The sequence below is a fragment of the Oncorhynchus gorbuscha genome, linkage group LG01 (assembly GCF_021184085.1).
Source record: "Oncorhynchus gorbuscha isolate QuinsamMale2020 ecotype Even-year linkage group LG01, OgorEven_v1.0, whole genome shotgun sequence".
Lineage (NCBI taxonomy): Eukaryota > Metazoa > Chordata > Actinopteri > Salmoniformes > Salmonidae > Oncorhynchus > Oncorhynchus gorbuscha.
Genome location: NC_060173.1, coordinates 85,203,835 through 85,226,392, shown reverse-complemented (window position 1 = coordinate 85,226,392; position 22,558 = coordinate 85,203,835). Strand labels below are relative to the sequence as shown.

Genomic DNA, 22,558 nt, shown 5'->3' with positions numbered 1-22,558 from the left:
ACCTTCTCTTCCTCTCATCAGGACATCTTGATAAACTGTCGGCGGGCGGCGACGTCTATCTCCATCTGTCCGCTAGTGCCCTATTACCTGGCGGTGGGCTGCTCCGATAGTTCAGTACGCATCTACGACAGACGCATGCTGGGCACCAGGGCTACGGGTAACAAACAACTCTGTCCTCTCATTTAGTTCTATCCACATGTATCTCTCTCGCTCTGCGTATGTCTGTCTGTCTTTGTTGTACAACTGTCTGTCTGAATTTTTATCAATAGATATTTCATGGACTGGAAGATCAGTTTGTCAACAATCCCCTGTCATATTGTATTATTCTATCGGTGTATCTATGGATATATCTATACTCCTGTCCACTCTGCTGTTGGGACAGTGCAATCACCCATACTACTGGATCATAGAGACACCATCCCTCCAGCACCTGCAACTGCTTTTCACTTATTCCAGAGTGCAGCAGTACACTGTGGCAGCCAGGTCTTTGGGTTGACAGATAAGGGCAATGCACTAGAGGCTGTCTTGTCTGTCTGTGCCTGTCTCAGTGCTGCCATCGCCCTGTGGGCTAGAGAAAGATGAATGTCTGTTCCATTGAACGCACTCTAGTCTAGATGGCTGGGCTGTGTCGGTCTGGCATCCTTTGGGATGCGTCTCTGAATGCTCTGTCATTGTGGAAGACAGACAGAATCTAGGATCTAACCTTAACCATTGGAGCCAACGTCATCGAACGAGTGAAATGCATGTTGTTTTCAAACTCTCGGTTCTCCAACCGAAGGTGTTCCTGCATATAAATACTTAGACATTAGGATTGACATGGGTTTGACGTTTAAAAAACATAGATGAGCTGGTTAAGAAGTTAAGATTTAATATTGGCTTCTTCTACAGAAACAGATTGTGGCTTTCTCTTAGCAGTACGATGCAGGTTATTCAGTCAACCTTTTGGTCTGTTCTTGATTATGGTGATATTATTTATCAAAGTGCAGCTGCTACTACTCTTAAACCTTTGGATGCCGTCTACCATAGTGCCCTTCGTTTTGTTACAAGTGCCAGTTTTGATACTCATCACTGCATCCTGTATCAAAAGATAGGCTGGACTTCACTAAAGATCCGTAGATCTCTACATTACTCCCTAACTGTTTACATGCCCATACTTCATAAACGTCCGTCTCTCCGTCTTATCTAACCTTGCTGTTGAAGTATAGACACCTGAGTTGCCTAACCCGTTTACAGGGATGGTTAACTCTTGAGGTTCCTAGGGTCTCCCCAGAGTTAGGTAAATCTGCTTTTAGTTTTAATGCACCGTATTGCTGGAACAAAATTCAAAATACATTTCATCGTAATGTTCGGGCAAATTAAATTATTGATTGGGGACTGTTTTCTGGGTGATTTGTGATATTTAATTTGTAGTTCCCATGACTGTAATTTTGTATTCTAATGTGTATAGATAGATAGATAGATAGATAGATAGATAGATAGATAGATAGATAGATAGATAGATAGATAGATAGATAGATAGATAGATAGATAGATAGATAGATAGATAGATAGGATGGATGGATGGATGGATGGATGGATGGATGGATGGATGGATGGATGGATGGATGGATGGATGGATGGATGGATGGATGGATGGATGGATGGATGGATGGATGGATGGATGGATGGATGGATGGATGGATGGATGGATGGATGGATGGATGGATGGATAGATGGATGGATAGATGGATAGATGGATAGATGGATGGATAGATAGATAGATATAGTTAGGGTCTAATGTGTATATACAGGACACATTTGTAAAAGAGATCTCAATATGTCTTTCCTGTTAAAATAAAGGTTAAATAATAGAAACATTTGGAGTTGCGCTACTACTGACTTCGTTTAGTTTAACTCTGCCCCATGTCGTTCCCCCCTACTTGCCTCTGACTGTCTCACTAAATTCTCTGCCCCCCTCCCTCAGGTAACTACATGGGCCGTGGAACGACTGGCATGTGTGTGCGCTTTGTCCCCACCCACCTGTCCAACAAGTTATGTCGCGTGACGTCGCTCTGCTACAGCGGAGACGGACAGGAGGTGCTGGTCAGCTATTCTTCAGACTATATCTACCTGTTTGATCCCAAAAATGACCAGGCCCGAGAGCTGAAGGGCCCATCCGAGGAGAGGAGGGAGGAGGTGAGGAGAGGAGGGAAGAGACGCCACCATTTTAGTTTGTTAAATATGAAAGGTGTATACTTCTCTATGCACAGCCAGGCTAGGATACACACACACTGTGTTTGCCCCTCTGTGAAAGTGGGTATACGTACTTCAGTATTTTTACACTCTCCTTCTGTGTGTTAAAAACATTCAAGAGCAATTACATGAGTCAGTGGGGGATTTTATCATGGTACCATGTTGTTTATTGTCCATATGGGACTTTGTTGGGAGCATAAACACACACATGGCCAGACAAGACATAGGCTTCTAATGTAAGCAGGGTTGGGGAGTAATGGATTACATGTAATGGATTACAAACACATTTTTAAATGTAAACCGTTACGTTACCAGCAAAAATATTGTAATGAGATTACAGATACCTTTGAAAAACTAGATGATTACCTCGAGGATTACTTTAAATTCAGAAAGAACGTTTGCGGGGGGAAAACTTTGGCATGACATTCAAATCAGCATTAAAAAAGGCACACGTTTAAGTTTGTTCCACCTGAGCGAGTCTGACCACAAGTCAGAGACCACTATGAAGACACACCAAATGTGTTGGATTGATTGTGGGAAAAGAGCAGGAATAGGCTTTGTAGGCTCCAGTCAAAGCTATGCCTTCCAATGGTGAGACTGCTGTCAGCATTCAAAGATGATCCAACTTGAATAAACGCTCGGAGGTCAGGATGACATCAGTGTTGTAGTCTACGGCGATACGGATATCACTTATTCATATCTAGATAGCGCATTGATGTGAATCACCATGCTGCTCTCTCATTTAGCTATTTGCACCTTACGGATTGTGGTTGTTGTGGATGGATGTTCACAGATCTAAATGTGTATTTTAACCCCATAATGGTTGAATTGAAGACGTTTAAGCTACCTATCAATCATTGTTTTTGTGACCAGTGGACAGCCAGTGAAAAATGTACTCTTGCAACAGCTGCAAAGTGCGGATTCCAACCTATGGAATACAAGTGAGGCTTTTATTGCTCAATCTAAAACGCTACATGCTCAACCTTGCACACTTTTGATAGACTTAAAGTGGAAATCTGTAGTTGCTACATCCATTTTTTGATTTATATATATATATATACATTGATTCTTGAAGAATATAACTTATGAGCTTAGTTCAACTGTCACACTCCATGAGAACCCAAGATATAAGCTTGTATTTCCCAAATGTTTGTAAACATTGCAAATGTAAACAAACACTGTATCGCCTCATAATATGGTTCAAACAATCGTTTCTATATCATGGAGGGTCAGTCCTTGCATCCATAGCTCTGTCTATTAATCTGAGTTGGTTACATTTCTCCAGGCCCATCCCTCAGCTTTTTACCAAAACAGGTGACCGTTTTGTTATTGCTTCCTCTGTGGATTTGCTCTTTAAACAGCTGCATATTATCAAGATATCAAAGTGTCACCAACAAAAAGGTAAACAATAGGCCTATAGCAAATGCAGCATATGACATTCATTTTTCACATGTAAATAGCATTTTTCAGTAGTGCTCAAAGCTTGCCATTCCATGAGCGCAGCATTTATTTTTCCACTCGATTCAATGAGCCCAATCAGTCCTTCGTGACAACAAAATCATAAACAACAGAGTAGGGCTGGCTAATAAGTCCTTAGTTTTGGGGTCATGCTCAAGTTAAACAATTTAGCTAATCTATACTTCTATATTTCCAAGTCCTACTCTTGAAGATCAAGGGGTATAACATTTATTGGAATGACTAGAATTCTGATAGACCTTGGTTTTTAAATGTAAAGATATAATTGAATCATATTATTCTACGTAGTAGAACGTGATGGGTTAGAAGAAGCCTACATAGCCAACCCATAAAGTAAACATTACCATCCATATATGGCCAGCTATTTAAGCTTTAACATGGATTTATCCTGCAATACATGTCGTTCAGTTGGTAGCATACATTTGTGTCTTCTAATGCCTGTTAAGGGTAAAGTAATCTAAAAGTAATGGAATATAATCAGATTATGTTACTGGGTTTTGGTAATCCAAAAGTTAAGTTACTAATGAAAATTTTCGACAGGTAACTAGTAACTGTAATGGATTACATTTAGAAAGTAACCTACCCAACCCTGAATGTTAGCTCCCCCTCCACTCTCAAACCAAGGGGATGTTGATTGTAAACAGACATAGCTGGCTTTGTGTTGAGTGACTGAAGTGCTCTCAGGGCATCTCCTGTTAATGTGTTGTGCGGTGGCAGCTGGTGCAGTGAGAGGAACAAACAACCCTGACAGGCCTGAGGAAGGACATAAAGAGTGAGGCAGAGGGGAAGGAAGGAAGGAAGAAAGAGAGGGAACAGGAGGATTAAGAGGGAGAATCAAATGAAAAGGAGATGAGCAAAGGATCAGACACTAGATTCCAGGGGAAGGAAGACAAGAAAAGATTCTGCTCATAAACTCAGTGGTGCACACACACAAACACACACACACAGACACACACACACACACTCCCGCAAACAAACACAGTCTCTAAGGACGTGGGCCAAGTAAAGAGTAAGGGCTTGGGGGGAAGCAGTTTTTCTGGATGTGCTAGATCACGGTGCCAGTCTCCTCAGCTGTCTCAACTGTCACCCGGCTCTGCTCCCGCATGCCTTTCTAAATACAGTTACCGACGCAGGCAATGTTCCACCACTCACCCCACCGAAATAAACCAGATCGGGGACTGTAGGGCCTGCCAAGTAATCTTTTTACCTCTCTCTAATTGCTCTCTTCCTCCACCCATAATCTTACTCCTGCAACCCTACTTGTGCAACTCTTTGTCACACCTTCAGCCCTCTCACTATCTCGCCTGTCTTTTTCTCCTCTCCCCTCAGCTGTTCCCCCCCCCCCGCTCTATTTATTTATCTCTCCACACAGTTGTGATTCTGTCTCTCCCACGTTCTCGCTCTCTCTTCAGCTCTCTCTCCTGAAGTTAGCTGTCCCTCTCTCTATCTGTCCCCATGGGAGGAGTTAAGGCACCAGTGTTGGGTGACCAGGTCCCTGGCTCTAAGCCTGTTTTCCTGTGTGGGGGAGTGACTGGGACTGTGCCATGGCTATTTTTAACTATGCTTAATGTTTTGTGTGTGTGTGTCCTCAGCTGCGGCAACCCCCAGTGAAGCGTCTTCGTCTACGAGGTGACTGGTCTGACACTGGACCCCGTGCTCGCCCTGAGAGCGAAAGAGAGCGGGACGGTAGGCGTGCAAAATCACACTCACAACAAACAAACCTCCTCAGTCTCTCCGTTGTTCTTCATTTGGTATGACTGAACACAATTGGTATGACTGAACACAGACACACATTCTACTCTCGCTCTCGCTCTCTCGCTCTCTCGCTCTCCCTGACACACACACACACACACACAGCCTGATTACTCTCTACGTCTCTTCCATCTCCTCTGAGAGCCTGAGCTCTAATCTCTCATCCATAGCCTCTACCTCTCATTGCTAATGAGGCTAACTGGACCTATCTCTGTCTATGGGGATCTCGTTAGCTTTAGCTTTCACTGACTCACAACTTATTACGGGCCCAGCTGGGACTGTGATAAAGCTGCCTCTCGCCATCACAGACTTTTATAGATCTTAGGGTATTGTAGATGAAGGAGAAGCAAACTTTTTTTCCCAATTAGTCAATGTCTGGATGATGCAGTGGATTGGTACTCCGCTGTTGGCTATTGAGGGACTTATGCATTATAGTACAAGCTATACCCTGATACGAGGATTGTCTGGACCGATGGTAAAGGGGGCAACAACAACAATAACTTTGTGGGTTTTCAAGGAAATGTTGTGCAGAGAAATGCCGACTAGTCATGTCCCATGCCAACCCGATCTCTGACCTTTGAACCCCCCCAGGAGAACAGAGCCAGAACGTATCGCTGATGCAGAGGATGTCAGACATGTTGTCCCGTTGGTTCGAGGAGGCCAGCGAGGCCCAGAGCAGCCGGGGGACCACGCGCTCTCAAACACGCCCAAGAGGTGAGACACTGGGACGGTAGTGGTTGGCGGCCAGCTTAATTGGTACTTAATGTTGGCCTGTTGCCACAGAGCTAAGATCAGACCTTAGTTATTCGTTTGGGACAAACGTTAAAAGGGACAAACGTTAAAAGTTGGAAATAATTGAATAAAAAATAATGAAATAGAATACAATATAATAGAACTGTCTGAAGATGGAAATTCTCCTTGAAGTAACACTGAAAAGACATGCTTCAGAAAAAAACCCTGTTCCAAAACATCTGTTCCATTTGTCTCCTCCAGGCACTCTTCCCCGTATAGAGGGGGCTCTTACAACACCCACCATCCCAACGCTCCCTACAATACCCCCTTCACAACAAGCCAGATCCCTAGAGGGCTCCATGGAAACAGAGGCCCCAGCCGTTGCCTCTGTACCTATACCCCACCCCAAGTCCACCTCAGAGTCATCGTCAACAGTTACAGCACCTCCTGCGTCAAGCTGCTCGTCCATGGAGGGCTCGGTGCTCCCTTCCTCCCTCACCTCCTCCCTAGACTCAGAACAGAGGAGTCAGGCAGACATGCCTGTGACCCCCACGCCAACACCCACACCCACCACAGAGATTGCACTGTCTGGTAAGAATTGCGTGGAGAGAACACGCACACACTGAGTACTCCCATAAGAGGGGCGAGTCAGCATATTTGATTTGAGGTGAGCTAACCGGTGACTCATAGTAGACTCCCACAAGCAGACCAAAACACGTGTGTGAGTGTGTGTGTACCGTCTATTGGTGTGTGGGAGCCGTGCCACTCAAGCAGCAGCCTTACCCTCTCCTTTTTCAACCATATTATTTCCTTTTATTTCCCTTTGTCTCCCTTTGTTTACCTCTCCTCCTTCTCTTGTCTTCTGCCTCCATTCACTATCCCTCTCGTCTCTCTATCTCTCTGTCAGAGTATGGCCCTAACCGGCTGCCGGTAAGTCTAGTGTGTAGGCGTTTGCAGCGGTTGCTCCTGTTGGCCGACCCCCCAGGACAGAGCCAAACCCCTTCCTCCACCGCAGCCACTGAGATCCAATCAAGGGGGGCTGCTGCTATTGGCGCTTCCACCGAGACGCCCCCCCCTGCAGGTTACTTGCCACCCCAACCCCTCTACTTCCTGCTTTCCACTTAATATTCCCATACTTTCGGTCAAACGTTGCCCGTACAGATCGAGGATCATCTTACCCTACTGAATCTGACCTTATATCTGTCTATGGGTCGTCTTCATCCTACTCCAATCCCCACACCCATACACCCTTTTCTCTCTTCTCCCTAACTCACCACCCCCTCTACCCAAATTCCCTTTCCTAATTCTCATTTACACCTCACCCAAACCCCTTCCCACCAAACATGCACAACCCCTTTGCTGCTTGGGTAGTCCCGCCTGTAGCTCCCCTGTACGGTGTGGCATTTGGCACCCTCTGGCTGTGGAACACTGCTTCTTCACCCCCTTGGCATCAAAAGCAATATGAAGTGGTTGGCACGCAGTTCCCTCTGGACTGCAGAATAAATATCAGCTCGCACAGAGAAGCACGAGATTGAACTTCACTCAACTTTCTAGTTTTTCTCTTTAACAAATCATATTTTATTGGTCACATACACGTGTTCAGCAGATGTTATTGCAGGTGTATATTGCCGGTGCTGTACAACCAATCAGAGCTGCAGTATCCCTATATGCAAATAGACCATTGCCATATATGGATCTGTGCAGTTCAATTTGAACCGGACTGTGTTTACAGCATGAGTGGTCGATAGTAGTTGCGCTTCTTTTGAGATCAAAGCTAGAGCTGCATGTAGCCACATGTGTACATTTGTTCATATTCTTTGCTAGTGGGTTATTAGCCCAGTTATAGCTCATTTCTAGTCAGCAATGGGGCGGTGTTTGCTTCCTACAAAATGTGTGCATTTCTAGACATCTTTGAAAAGCAAGTCCGGTAAAGAGCATTTTTTTCCGTCTTAAGGGGACAGTGTTGTATTTTGAGACAGGCTTGAGTAAGCTAGTTTTTTAAGCTAATTTTATTTTGTAAAGTGGTTTCTTGCAATTTCATTCACCTCCTTGTCTGAAGGACAAGTGAGTAAACAGGTTAATGTCAAGCTCTGCATATTTATTCCAAAAGTCTAATGGAATGTAGGTCTATATTGAACACCACCCATTGGCTGCTACTGTAGGCTGAATGATAGAACAGCTATTTCAATGTAAAAAATGTTATGGGATGCGTTTTCTCCATTGTGTTTGATGGTAGGCCACTCTGATAGGCCTACATTGTGATCAAATAGCCACAGTGGCCTTCTTGGACACTGTTATAACTGTAACTCAAAGCGGGTACAGCCTCAGTGTTCACAGTAAACGTGCAAGAAGTTGCACAGAATTTTCACAACGTTCAAGTTTGTGCTCAGCAGACCTGACATCAGTGCCGAAAAATGGCGAGGGAACATTGACTACGACTATGGATGGCGAAGATTAAGATCTGATCTCTCTACAGCCTTTGTATCAGATCTTCTAGGAGCTGATGTAACGATTGATGCATACACCCCATGGTCTATTAATGTCATGTTGTACTGAGCTTCTTCACTCCGTCTGGTACACATCACTTTCCAACTCACTTAACCCCATTGTAGAATTCTTACAGTGTTGAAATATGAGAATACATACAGTATATAATGTAAGTGGCAACAATGATTTAGTTTTCTTTGTACTTAAAGTAGATATGTCCATATTTGGACCTGAACATTTGAGCTTCGGCAATGGCGAAAGGCCTCTTCGGTGCTGTGAAATATCTGGGTTTACTGTAGACACTGAGGAAGCTACTTTGTGCACACCAATTGGTATTTTCATATTAAGGTGAAATAACAATGATCATTCTCAATCCTCTACGATTTGCCTAACGCAACGCTGTAATGTGTACGTACGTAGCTTGAATTGCAGTGGAATGCACTGGCATCAGACCATGTGACATTGGGGTGGAAATCAATCAATATGTACCGGTAACACCTTTTTTGGTGAAGTCTATGAATCTAATTTGAGGTGGAGTAAAAGGTTGACCAGTGATGAAATTCTGCATAATGCCTTGTTTGAGATGACTGACTCTACTGCTCACGTAAGGTGACAGGTGTTTGGGCATGACATGGGTTTTGGTCAGTGTGGTTTGCCACTGGTATCCGCTTAACAGGCATGGAGTGAGTGGATGTTGGTATTACTGTGAGGTCCATCAGACCATGACTGAGGTCTCACTTGGCCCTGTGAGAGTAACTTGAGATGTGTGAATAAGTTAAACTACTGTGTAAATCTTCAATTGACATCAAACCTTGAATCGCGCGTGTGATATAATTTTCAGCTCTGCACGTGTGGCACTCTAAAGTCTGTGTTCAATCTCCCACAAGCTGTGTCTAGGGCAATTGCTGCTGTTCTATATCCATATCAATATCAACTTGTCCTTCCTAGCGCTTCCCAGCGTTGCAACAAAGAACACTGTCTGTTCATGTAGCCGTGTTTGTTAACTCTTCTTCCTGCTTGGCCTTGGTCCAATTTAAGCAGCGTTTGAATTTTGACCTGAGCGTGACCATATGACCTCTGGTGTGACCTCCGACCTCTGTTCCCGTTGTTTAGTGAGTCTTATTTGTGTTCCAGATTCTCCCTCATCTGTGGTTAACAAACAGCTGGGATCCATGACTCTGGATGAGCAGCAGGGTGCGTCTCCTCTCCTCTCTTTTCCTCCCTTCTATCTTTCTCTCGCTGTCGCTCTCTCCCTCCCTCCTAAACTCTCCTTTTTTCCCTGTATCCCTGTACTTTCTTCCTCTCTTTCTCTCCTTCTTTTGTATCTCTGTTTTCCTCTGTGCTTTCTGTCTCGTCTGTGTGGCATTTAAAATATATTCGCATGAGACTTCCGGTGTTCACCTTGTCCCTCCACCATCTTTATCTGAGAGCATTTTCACTAGGCATGCATTCTAGTCACATTTGGCCAACCCAGTCCCCAGGGTGAAGGCTGGTGTTGGATATCTTATCCAAGGCTCTCTTTTTGAACCTATAGCTTGAGATAATGTTTGGTCATTCGCCAGCCCTTGGACTCCCGGTCTAAGGCACTGCATCTCAGTGCTAGAGGCATCACTACAGACCCTGGTTCGATTCCGGGCTGTATCACAACCGACTGTGATTGGGAGTCCCATAGGGCGGCGCACAATTGGCCCAGCATCGTCTGGGTTAGGGTTTGGCCGGGGTAGGCCGTCACTGTAAAATAAGAATTTGTTCTTAACTGACTTTCCTAGTTAAATAAAGGTTAAATAAAATTAAAATAAAGTATTGTTTTTATGTTGGACTCATAACACAATCTTGCTCCTCTTCTTCTGCCTTTTCACTCAGTCACAGCCGGGCTGTAAATCATCTCACGCTCAGACCATTAACAATCGTCCCTGTATTGGCTTATTTCACAGAACATTAACACAATATACCCTATGATACAATGACATTCCAAGCCACATTTTGTGATGAACTATTGTGTGTGGTGGTAGTTTGAGAGGCTTGCGTTTGACCCCTGTATATTTGTATTGTTTCCTACTCACCTGTGTGATGTTTAGGTTCAGATCTGGTTCAAACACTGGCAAATGCTTGAGGTCCACTTGATTTAGCTTCACCGGCGTGCAGGGTGTTCGCTGTCCTATTGGTTCTATTGGTACCGTTGTGATGGGCAAGTTAAATCAAGTGCACCTCACATTTTTGATAGTATATGATACATTGTATGTATTGCTCCTGTGGTTTGGGACGATTGAAACCATTCCACTCTTCCTCTGTGTAAGGGATGCCTTGCACACTGTCAGTGTGAACTGTGTGTAGTAGACCTACACGAAAATGTTATTGTGTAACAAGACAGTCACTAGGAGGTGAGCGTACAATGCAGCACAGAGGACTGAGTATGCACAGCATATTTGAGATCAGAATTTTAACACAGTGTTAAATTCAGCACTTTCTTAGTGTGTATACAATCAAAATTCTATTGGTCACATACAAATGGTTAGTTGATGTTAATGCGAGTGTAGCGAAATGCTTTTTTTTCCACCTTTATTTAACCAAGTAGGCAAGTTGAGAACAAGTTCTCATTTACAATTGCGACCTGGCCAAGATAAAGCAAAGCAGTTCGACAGATACAATGACACAGAGTTACACATGGAGTAAAACAAACATACAGTCAATAATACAGTATAAACAAGTCTATATACGATGTGAGCAAATGAGGTGAGAAGGGAGGTAAAGGCAAAAAAGGCCATGGTGGCAAAGTAAATACAATATAGCAAGTAAAACACTGGAATGGTAGTTTTGCAATGGAAGAATGTGCAAAGTAGAAATAATGGGGTGCAAAGGAGCAAAATAAATAAATTAATTAAATACAGTTGAGAAAGAGGTAGTTGTTTGGGCTAAATTATAGGTGGGCTATGTACAGGTACAGTAATCTGTGAGCTGCTCTGACAGTTGGTGCTTAAAGCTAGTGAGGGAGATAAGTGTTTCCAGTTTCAGAGATTTTTGTAGTTCGTTCCAGTCATTGGCAGCAGAGAACTGGAAGGAGAGGCGGCCAAAGAAAGAATTGGTTTTGGGGGTGACAAGAGAGATATACCTGCTGGAGCGTGTGCTACAGGTGGGAGATGCTATGGTGACCAGCGAGCTGAGATAAGGGGGGACTTTACCTAGCAGGGTCTTGTAGATGACATGGAGCCAGTGGGTTTGGCGACGAGTATGAAGCGAGGGCCAGCCAACGAGAGCGTACAGGTCACAATGGTGGGTCGTAAATGGGGCTTTGGTGACAAAACGGATTGCACTGTGATAGACTACATCCAATTTGTTGAGTAGGGTATTGGAGGCTATTTTGTAAATGACATCGCCAAAGTCGAGGATTGGTAGGATGGTCAGTTTTACAAGGGTATGTTTGGCAGCATGAGTGAAGGATGCTTTGTTGCGAAATAAGAAGCCAATTCTAGATTTAACTTTGGATTGGAGATGTTTGATATGGGTCTGGAAGGATAGTTTACAGTCTAACCAGACACCTAAGTATTTGTAGTTGTCCACGTAGTGAACAAAAAAAAAAAAGTATTTGTAGTTGTCCAGAGTAGTGATGTTGGACAGGCGGGTAGGTGCAGGTAGCGATCGGTTGAAGAGCATGCATTTAGTTTGACTTATATTTAAGAGCAATTGGAGGCCACGGAAGGAGAGTTGTATGGCATTGAAGCTTGCCTGGAGGGTTGTTAACACAGTGTCCAAAGAAGGGCCAGAAGTATACAGAATGGTGTCGTCTGACTCACCAGCAGCAAGAGCGACCTCATTGCTGTATACAGAGAAGAGAGTCGGTCCAAGAATTGAACCCTGTGGCAACCCCATAGAGACTGCCAGAGGTCCGGACAGCAGACCCTCCGATTTGACTCACTGAACTCTATCAGAGAAGTAGTTGGTGAACCAGGCGAGGCAATCATTTGAGAAACCAAGGCTGTCGAGTCTGCGGATGAGGATGTGGTGATTGACAGAGTCTAAAGCCTTGGCCAGATCAATGAATACGGCTGCACAGTAATGTTTCTTATCGATGGCGGTTAAGATATCGTTTAGGACCTTGAGCGTGGCTGAGGTGCACCCATGACCAGCTCTGAATCCAGATTGCATAGCAGAGAAGGTATGGTGAGATTCGAAATGGTCGGTAATCTGTTTGTTGACTTGGCTTTCAAAGACCTTAGAAAGGCATGGTAGGATAGATATAGGTCTGTAGCAGTTTGGGTCAAGAGTGTGTCCCCCTTTGAAGAGGGGGATGACCGCAGCTGCTTTCCGATCTTTGGGAATCTCAGACGACACGAAAGAGAGGTTGAACAGGCTAGTAAATAGGGGTGGCAACAATTTCGGCAGATAATTTTAGAAAGAAAGGGTCCAGATTGTCTAGCCCGGCTGATTTGTAGGGGTCCAGATTTTGCAGCTCTTTCAGAACATCAGCTGAATGGATTTGGGAGAAGGAGAAATGGGGAAGGCTTGGGCGAGTTGCTGTTGGGGGTGCAGTGCTGTTGACCGGGGTATGAGTAGCTAGGTGGAAAGCATGGCCAGACGTAGAAAAATGCTTATTGAAATTCTCAATTATGGTGGATTTATCAGTGGTGACAGTGTTTCCTATCTTCAGTGCAGTGGGCAGCTGGGAGGAGGTGTTCTTATTCTCCATGGACTTTACAGTGTCCCAGAACCTTTTTGAGTTAGTGTTGCAGGAAGCAAATTTCTGCTTGAAAAAGCTAGCCTTGGCTTTTCTAACAGCCTGTGTATAATGGTTTCTAGCTTCCCTGAACAGCTGCATATCACGGGGGCTGTTCGATGCTAATGCAGAACGCCATAGGATGTTTTTGTGTTGGTTAAGGGCAGTCAGGTCTGGGGAGAACCAAGGGCTATATCTGTTCCTGGTTCTAAATTTCTTGAATGGGGCATGTTTATTTAAGATGGTTAGGAAGGCATTTAAAAAAAATATCCAGGCATCCTCTACTATGGGTAGACCGCTGACCCATTACGGATGCAGGCAATGAGGCAGTGATCTCTGAGATCTTGGTTGAAGACAGCAGAGGTGTATTTAGAGGGCAAGTTGGTTAGGATGATATCTATGATGGTGCCCGTGTTTAAGGCTTTGGGGAGGTACCTGGTAGGTTCATTGATAATTTGAGATTGAGGGCATCAAGTTTAGATTGTAGAATGGCTGGGGTGTTAAGCATGTTCCAGTTTAGGTCGCCTAGCAGCACGAGCTCTGAAGATAGATGAGGGGCAATCAGTTCACATATGGTGTCCAGAGCACAGCTGGGGGCAGAGGGTGGTCTATAGCAGGCGGCAACGGTGAGAGACTTGTTTTTAGAGAGGTGGATTTTTTAAAGTAGAAGTTCAAATTGTTTGGGTACACAGACCTGGATAGTAGGACAGAACTCTGCAGGCTATCTTTACAGTAGATTGCAACACCGCCCCCTTTGGCAGTTCTATCTTGTCTGAAAATGTTGTAGTTTGGAATTAAAATGTCAGAATTTTTGGTGGTCTTCCTAAGCCAGGATTCAGACACAGCTAGAACATCCGGGTTGGCAGAGTGTGCTAAAGCAGTGAATAGAACTTAGGGAGGAGGCTTCTAATGTTAACATGCATGAAACCAAGGCTATTACAGTTACAGAAGTCGTCAAAAGAGAGCGCCTGGGGAATAGGAGTGGAGCTAGGCACTGCAGGGCCTGGATTCACCTCTACATCGCCAGAGGAACATAGGAGGAGTAGAATAAGGGTGCGGCTAAAAGCAATAAGAATTAGTCGTCTAGAACGTCTGGAACAGAGAGTAAAAGGAGGTTTCTGGGGGTGATAAAATAGCATCAAGGTATAATGTACAGACAAAGGTATGTTAGGATGTGAATACAGTGGAGGTAAACCTAGGTATTGGGTGATGAAGAGAGAGATATTGTCTCTAGAAACATCATTGAAACCAGGAGATGTCATTGCATGTGTGGGTGGTGGAACTAATAGGTTGGATAAGGTATAGTGAGCAGGACTAGAGGCTCTACAGTGAAATAAGCCAATAAACACTATCCAGAACGGCAATGGACAAGGCATATTGACATTAAGGAGAGGCATGCTTAGTCAAGTGATCAAAAGGGTCCGGTGAGTGGAGAGGTTGGTTGGGGGTCACGGCGATTTAGACAGCTAGCCAGGCCATCGGTAGCAAGCTAGCATAGGATGGAGGTCTGTTATTAGCCACCTCTTGCGTTCCGTCAGTAGATTTGTGGGGTTCCGTGAGGTAGAGGGGATTAATCCAAATCACACAACAACAACAAAAATAAAAACAATAGATATAGTTATAGAGGCCCAAGAAGAAAACATAATAATAATACAAATAAATGAATAAATTGTCCGATTGTCTATTCAGATAGCAGCCAATAAGACAGCTAACGGTTAGCAGGCCGCAGATGGGCGTTCAGGTAACGTTGTGACTGAGGAGTCAGCCGGATAACTCCTTCGGGTAGATAACGTCGGCAGTCCAGTTGTGAAGGCCCGGTGGGGCCTTCATGTAGGCAGCAGCCTCTCTGAGTTAGTGATTGCTGTTTAGCAGTCTGATAGCCTTAAGATAGAAGCTGTTTATCAGTCTCTCGGTCCCAGCTTTGATGCACCTGTACTGACCTCGCCTTCTGGATGATAGCGGGGTGAACAGGCAGTGGCTCGGGTGGTTGTTGTCCTTGATGATCTTTTTGGACTTCCTGTGACATCGGGTGCTGTAGGTGTCCTGGAGGGCAGGTAGTTTTCCCACAGTGATGTGTTGTGCAGACCTCACTAACCCCGGAGAGCCTTGCGACTCAGGGGGGTGCAGTTGCCGTACCACGCTGTGATACAGCCCGACAGGATGCTCTCGATTGTGCGTCTGTAAATGCATTCCTATACCCCTTCACTTGACCCCTTGAATTTTTCCAAATTTTGTTACATTTTACAGTCTTATTCTAAAATGTATTAAATAAACATTTTCCTCATCCATCTACACACAATAACCCATAATCACAAAGCGAACAGGGATTTTATGGAAACGTGTCTGTGGGAGGAAAGGCAACTCAATGAGCACTCCTGCAGCATATAGAAGCTACAGTGCACTTGGAAAGTATTCAGACCCTTTCCTTTTTTCCATATTTTGATACAGTACAGCCTTATTCATCAATCTACACACAATACCCCACTATGACAAAGCACAACTGCTTTTTAGAATTTTGTTATTTATTAAAAATATAAAACAGAAATACCTTATTTATATTCGTATTCAGACCCTTTGCTATGAGACTTGAAATTGAGCTCAGGTGCATCCTGTTTCCATTGATCATCCTTGAGATGTTTCTACAACTTGATTGGAGTTCACCTGTGGTAAATTCAATTGATTGGACATGATTTGGAAAGGAACACACCTATCTACATAAGGTCCCACAGTAGACAGTGCATGTCAGAGCAAAAACCAAGCCATGAGGTCAAAGGAATTGTCCGTAGAGCTCCGCCACAGGATTGAGTTGAAACATAGACCTGGGGAAGTGTACCAAAACATTTCTGCAGCATTGAAGGTCCCTAAGATCAGAGTGGCTTCCATCATTCTTAAATGGAAGTAGTTTGGAACCACTAAAACTCTTCCTAGAGCTGGCCACCCGGCCAAACTGAGCAATCGGGGGAGAAGTTCCTTCCAAAAACCTCCAGAAGGATTACCATCTGTGCAGCACTCCACCAATCAGGCCTTTATGGTAAAGTGGCCAGACAGGAGCCACTCCTCAGTAAAATGACCTTCTTGATCCAAATCAGTAAGGTTTCAAGACTAGTCATTCAACTGAGACTGCTCTTCTCTGTATCACGGAGGCGCTCCGCACCGCTAAAGCTAACTCTCTCTCCTCTGCTCTCATCCTTCTAGACCTATCGGCTGCCTTCGATACTGTGAACCATCAGATCCTCCTCTCCACCCTCTCCGAGTTGGGCATCTCCGGCGCGGCCCACGCTTGGATTGCGTCCTACCTGACAGGTCGCTCCTACCAGGTGGCGTGGCGAGAATCTGTCTCCTCACCACGCGCTCTCACCACTGGTGTCCCCCAGGGCTCTGTTCTAGGCCCTCTCCTATTCTCGCTATACACCAAGTCACTTGGCTCTGTCATAACCTCACACGGTCTCTCCTATCATTGCTATGCAGACGACACACAATTAATCTTCTCCTTTCCCCCTTCTGATGACCAGGTGGCGAATCGCATCTCTGCATGTCTGGCAGACATATCAGTGTGGATGACGGATCACCACCTCAAGCTGAACTTCGGCAAGACGGAGCTGCTCTTCCTCCCGGGGAAGGACTGCCCGTTCCATGATCTCGCCATCACGGTTGACAACTCCATTGTGTCCTCCTCCCAGAGTGCTAAGAACCTTGGTGTGATCCTGGACAACACCCTGTCGTTCTCAACTAACATCAAGGCGGTGGCCCGTTCCTGTAGGTTCATGCTCTACAACATCCGCAGAGTACGACCCTGCCTCACACAGGAAGCGGCGCAGGTCCTAATCCAGGCACTTGTCATCTCCCGTCTGGATTACTGCAACTCGCTGTTGGCTGGGCTCCCTGCCTGTGCCATTAAACCCCTACAACTCATCCAGAACGCCGCAGCCCGTCTAGTGTTCAACCTTCCCAAGTTCTCTCACGTCACCCCGCTCCTCCGCTCTCTCCACTGGCTTCCAGTTGAAGCTCGCATCCGCTACAAGACCATGGTGCTTGCCTACGGAGCTGTGAGGGGAACGGCACCTCAGTACCTCCAGGCTCTGATCAGGCCCTACACCCAAATAAGGGCACTACGTTCATCCACCTCTGGCCTGCTCGCCTCCCTACCACTGAGGAAGTACAGTTCCCGCTCAGCCCAGTCAAAACTGTTCGCTGCTCTGGCTCCCCAATGGTGGAACAAACTCCCTCACGACGCCAGGACAGCGGAGTCAATCACCACCTTCCGGAGACACCTGAAACCCCACCTCTTTAAGGAATAACTAGGATAGGATAAAGTAATCCTTCTCACCCCCCTTAAAATATTTAGATGCACTATTGTAAAGTGGCTGTTCCACTGGATGTCATAAGGTGAATGCACCAATTTGTAAGTCGCTCTGGATAAGAGCGTCTGCTAAATGACTTAAATGTAAATGTAATGTAAATGTAAAATGCACATGACAGCCCGCTTGGAGTTTGACAAACGGCACCTAAAGGATTCTCTGGTCAGATGAACCCAATATTGAACTCTCTGGCCTGAATGCCAAGCGTTATGTCTGGAGGAAACCTGGCAGCATCCCTATGTTGAAGCATGGGGGTGGCAGCATCATGCGGTGGGGATGTTCTTCAGCGGCAGGGACTGGGAGACTAGTCAGGATCAAGGGAAAGATAAATGGAGCTAAGTACAGAGAAATCTTTTTTATTGTATTTTTTTGTGCGTTGCCCTTTTTCTCCCCAGTTTCGTGGTATCAAATTGGTAGTTACTCTTGTCTCATCGCTGCAACTTCCATACGGACTCGGGAGAGGCGAAGGTCGAGAGCCGCGTGTCCTCCGAAACACAACCCAACAAAGGCGCACTGGTTCTTGACACACTGCCCACTAAACCCGGTAGCCAGCCGCACCAATGTGTCAGAGGAAACACTGTACACCTGGTGATCGTGTCAGCATGCACTTTGCCTGGCTCGCCACATGCAGTGTGCGATGGGACAAGGATATCCCTGCCGGCCAATCCCTCTCCTAACCCGGACGACGCTGGTTCAATCGTGCACCGCCCCATGGGTCTCCCAGTTGCGGACGGCTATGACAGAGCCTGGACTCGTACCTAGAATCTCTAGTGGCACAGCTAGCACTGCGATGCAGTGCCTTAGACCACAGTGCCACTCGGAAGGCCTGAGGGATCCTTGATGAAAACCTGCTCAGGACCTCAGACTGGAGCAAAGGTTCACCTTCCAACCGGACAACGACCCTAAGCACACAGCCAAGACAACGCAGGAGTGGCTTCGGGACAAGTCTCTGAATGTCCTTGAGTGGCCCAGCCAGAGCCCGGACTTGAACCCGATCGAACATCTCTGGAAAGACGGAAAAATAGCTGTGCCGCGATGCTCCCCATCCAACCTGATAAAACTTGAGAGGATCTACAGAGAACAATGGGAGAAACTCTCCAAATACAGGTGTGCCAAGCTTGTAGCGTCATACCCAAGAAGGCTTGAGGCTGTGATCGCTGGCAAAGGTGCTTCAACAAAGTACTATGTAAATGTGATATTTCAGTTTTAAAGTCTTTAATAAATGTGCTAACATTGTCATTATGGGGTATTGTGTGTAGATTGATGAGGAAGAAAACAAATGTAAATGTCAATTTTAGAATAAGGCTGTAGCGTAAGAAAATGTGGAAAAAGTCTAGGGGTCTGACTATGTTCCGAATGCACTGTATATGACCCGTCGAAATAGTGTTAAACTAACACTTTTCAAAGTGTTGATAAACTAACACCCCAAGAGTGTTGGGTCTCCTAACATTATGGGTGTTGCAAATTTGGACTTAAATGAACACTTTATTAGGGCAGATGCTGTTCCACTTCCTCAGTGTTAGGGCATTAACACCTGTGGTGTTACCGTAACTATTTTTTTTTGTGATGTAAGACTGTGTGGTGTAAAGCCTTTTTCGCATATTTATTTCACAGGGTGCCTTTTGAGGGAATTTTTAAGTTACCAGTACCACCCATATCTGTGTTTGCTATTGACAGAGACATGATTGTTGCATTCAGCAAGTGAATGCCTAAGTGAATATTATATCATAAAAATACAATTCTTTATGACAGTACATTACTTTTATCATAAGGCAATACTTTGACAGCCTTGTTTTACCCTAACACAGTGGTCTGAACTTTTGGTTTGCAGGCAACATTGGCAAGTCACATTATGCTGGCTTGTGTTGTATAATTCCTATTGGAATCCACTCAGATCTAGGATATTAAACAAATGGAACTTTTAATCACCCGCAATCTGCAGTTAGAATGTCTGTCAAGGTGGGGAAGATGGATAAATTAGACTACTTAAACCATATAAACTAGAACAACCATCTCAATAATGGGTGAAATTAGTCCAACCACTTAGATTGAATTAGTGAAGTAAAATGTGTTATTTATCTTTGTGTATTATAAGATCAATGAATCAATGTGCATGCAGAAACATAGATATTAAACAAACTATTCTAAAAAGCAACCTGCAACAAAGCATCCTGGGAGATATGATCATGAGGGCCCTCTCACGTCTTTTTCATTCAGAGTTGACGCGGTAGAGTAACGATTCCACTGGGATTCAAATAACACTTAATGTATTCACCGCATGTGGCGTCAATTTCAATCCCATAGGTTAACCCCACTTGAACAACACTCCAATATAACACTCGCAACACTTTTTAAATGTATTTTTTTACCTCAACACCAAGATTTTAACACCAGCAAATTTGCCATTGATCTACCTCAAATAACAATGCTGCATGTTGTCATCATAATATATTGTCCTATATAGTAAAAAAACATCAAATATAATCTAGTTGGCATGTTTTTAACCAACACAACTACAGACTACATTCTTGATAGAGGAATTCTAAATTCCTATGTGTTTTGTAGCCAAAACCAGATTCTCACTCATTCTAATTCATTAATGAGTTGTATAAGTTCATTAATTATGCATGAAGTAGATTGAGACCAGTCTTAAAAGCCAAAGGTAACAGCGTTTATTTCAAGAAAGTACTGCCACATACACATATTTCCACAGGTTATAAACTGAAAATGACATCAGCGTTTTCTAAACGTTCCATCTATTTCACAAGCAGAGGGGCCCTCTAGCTCTCGAGCCTTCGCGTTATCAGCACGAAGTCAAGGCCAGTCAGTATAAATCAACATTCTAGACAATCTGGAGATGGGCCGTTCCCGCCACCTGGAGATTTGTACAACTGAATGAACTAAGGAACAGACCTTCATTGTTACTAAACTCCTGACTACATTATATACAATTGGGAATGGGAGCAAGAGAGAAAATTCACATGTACAGTACATTATAGCATTTGGACTAGTCAGTTCTGATTGGAATGTATAATTAATTAGTAATTTCAACCATAATTTCCTCTAACAATTCTGCAAAGTGCTAACACTGAAATGGAATCTATTTGCTAAAATATTTTTAGTCTACACACTAGTTCATTGTTTTATCACAAAGTCTCAAATATGGAGGCTAGTAGGGATTTTTACTTTGGTAACCAGGAGCCACTCAAAGACTAAACTATTGTCATATATAAAGCTAATATATTCCACTTTATTAAATCTTTTTCTACTTCCCTTTCTTGCTCTCTCTATCTCTGTCTCTCAGGAGCATCAGAAGCTGTGAGTGTGGAGCGAAGTGCTGGAGCGAGTTCAATCAAGGTGAAAACCCAGTCTGTATCTGCCAGTGTAGCTGGAACCTCGTCCGGGGCACCCAGTAGCAGTACTGGACCAGGAGGTAGTCGAGCCAGCACAGCAGAACCAGTCCTGAGTTTACACTACAGCACTGAGGGAACCACTACCAGCACCATAAAACTGGACTTCACTGACGAGTGGTGAGCAAGCGAGTCTCTGACTCCACAGCTTAAAAGGCCAGAAGCACAACTTTACCCTATTCAAACTTTATGAGCTGATTTCACAGACCCAGGTTAAGCCTACTGCTGGAATGAAAAGCTCCATGGAGATTTTTTGTTGTTGTGACTTTGTTTTATTATTATCATTTTTATAAGACCTTAAAAACGAACACAAAAACAAACAAACAAAATGGCCACTATACCAAACATTCTTTAAAGTGAACAACATACACTACATGGCCAAATGTATGTGGACACCTGCTCGTTAAACATGTCATTCCAAAATCATGGGCGTTAATATGGAGTTGGTCCCCCCTTTGCTGCTATAACAGCCTCCACTCTTCTGGGAAGGCTTTCCACTAGATGTTGGAACATTGCTGTGGGGACTTGCTTCCATTCAGCTACAAGAGCATTAGTGAGGTCGGGCACTGATGTTGGACGATTAGGTCTGGCTCACAGTCGGTGTACAATTGATCCCAATGGTGTTTGATGGGGTTGAGGTCAGGGCTCTGTGCAGGCCGGTCAAGTTCTAACACACCGATCTCAACAAACCATTTCTGTATGGAACTCGCTTTGTCCACGGGGGCATTGTCATGCTGAAAAAGTTGGAAGCACAGAATCGTCTAGAATGTCATTGCAAAATAAGATAACATTTGATTGGTCACATACACATGGTTAGAAGATGTTATTGCGAGTGTAGCGAAATGCTTGTGCTTCTAATTCCGACAGTACAGCAATATCAATCAATTAATATCTAACAGGAATGGAATAAGAATATATACATATATTGTAAATATATGGATGAGCGATGACCGAGCGGCATAGACAAGAATAAATAGATTATATGAAATACAGTATATACATATGAGATGAGTAATGCAAGATATGTAAACATTATTAAAGTGTCATTATTAAAGTAACTAGTGATCCAGTACAGTTGAAGTCGGAAGTTTACATACATTTAGTTTGGAGTCATTAAAACTCGTTTTTCAACCACTCCACAAGTTTCTTGTTAACAAATTAGAGTTTTGGCAAGTCTGTTAGGACACCTACTTTGTTCCTGACACAAGTAATTTTTCCAACAAATATTTACAGACAGATTATTTCACTTATAATTCACTGTATCACAATTCCAGTGGGTCAGAAGTTTACATACACTAAGTTGTGCCTTTAAACAGCTTGGAAAATTCCAGGAAATTATGTCATGGCTTTAGACGCTTCTGATAGGCTAATTTACATAATTCGAGTCAATTGGAGGTGTA

The 22,558-nt window shown here is 44.2% G+C and overlaps 1 protein-coding gene across 5 annotated transcripts in view; it reads left to right on the top strand.

The window, feature by feature from the left end:
- Positions 1-22,558, top strand: part of LOC124044104 (DDB1- and CUL4-associated factor 6-like) — an 80,283-nt gene that overhangs the window by 40,837 nt on the left and 16,888 nt on the right. For 2 of the 5 annotated variants that reach the window (XM_046363594.1, XM_046363560.1), the window contains exons 6-13: positions 22-157; positions 1,964-2,175; positions 5,301-5,394; positions 6,052-6,174; positions 6,454-6,783; positions 7,100-7,273; positions 9,814-9,873; positions 21,053-21,278. In XM_046363594.1, the coding sequence (XP_046219550.1) occupies positions 22-157; positions 1,964-2,175; positions 5,301-5,394; positions 6,052-6,174; positions 6,454-6,783; positions 7,100-7,273; positions 9,814-9,873; positions 21,053-21,278 (1,355 nt within the window). The remainder of the gene's footprint in view (positions 1-21; positions 158-1,963; positions 2,176-5,300; positions 5,395-6,051; positions 6,175-6,453; positions 6,784-7,099; positions 7,274-9,813; positions 9,874-21,052; positions 21,279-22,558) is intronic. The other 3 variants (XM_046363569.1, XM_046363578.1, XM_046363586.1) reach the window with 3 other exon arrangements.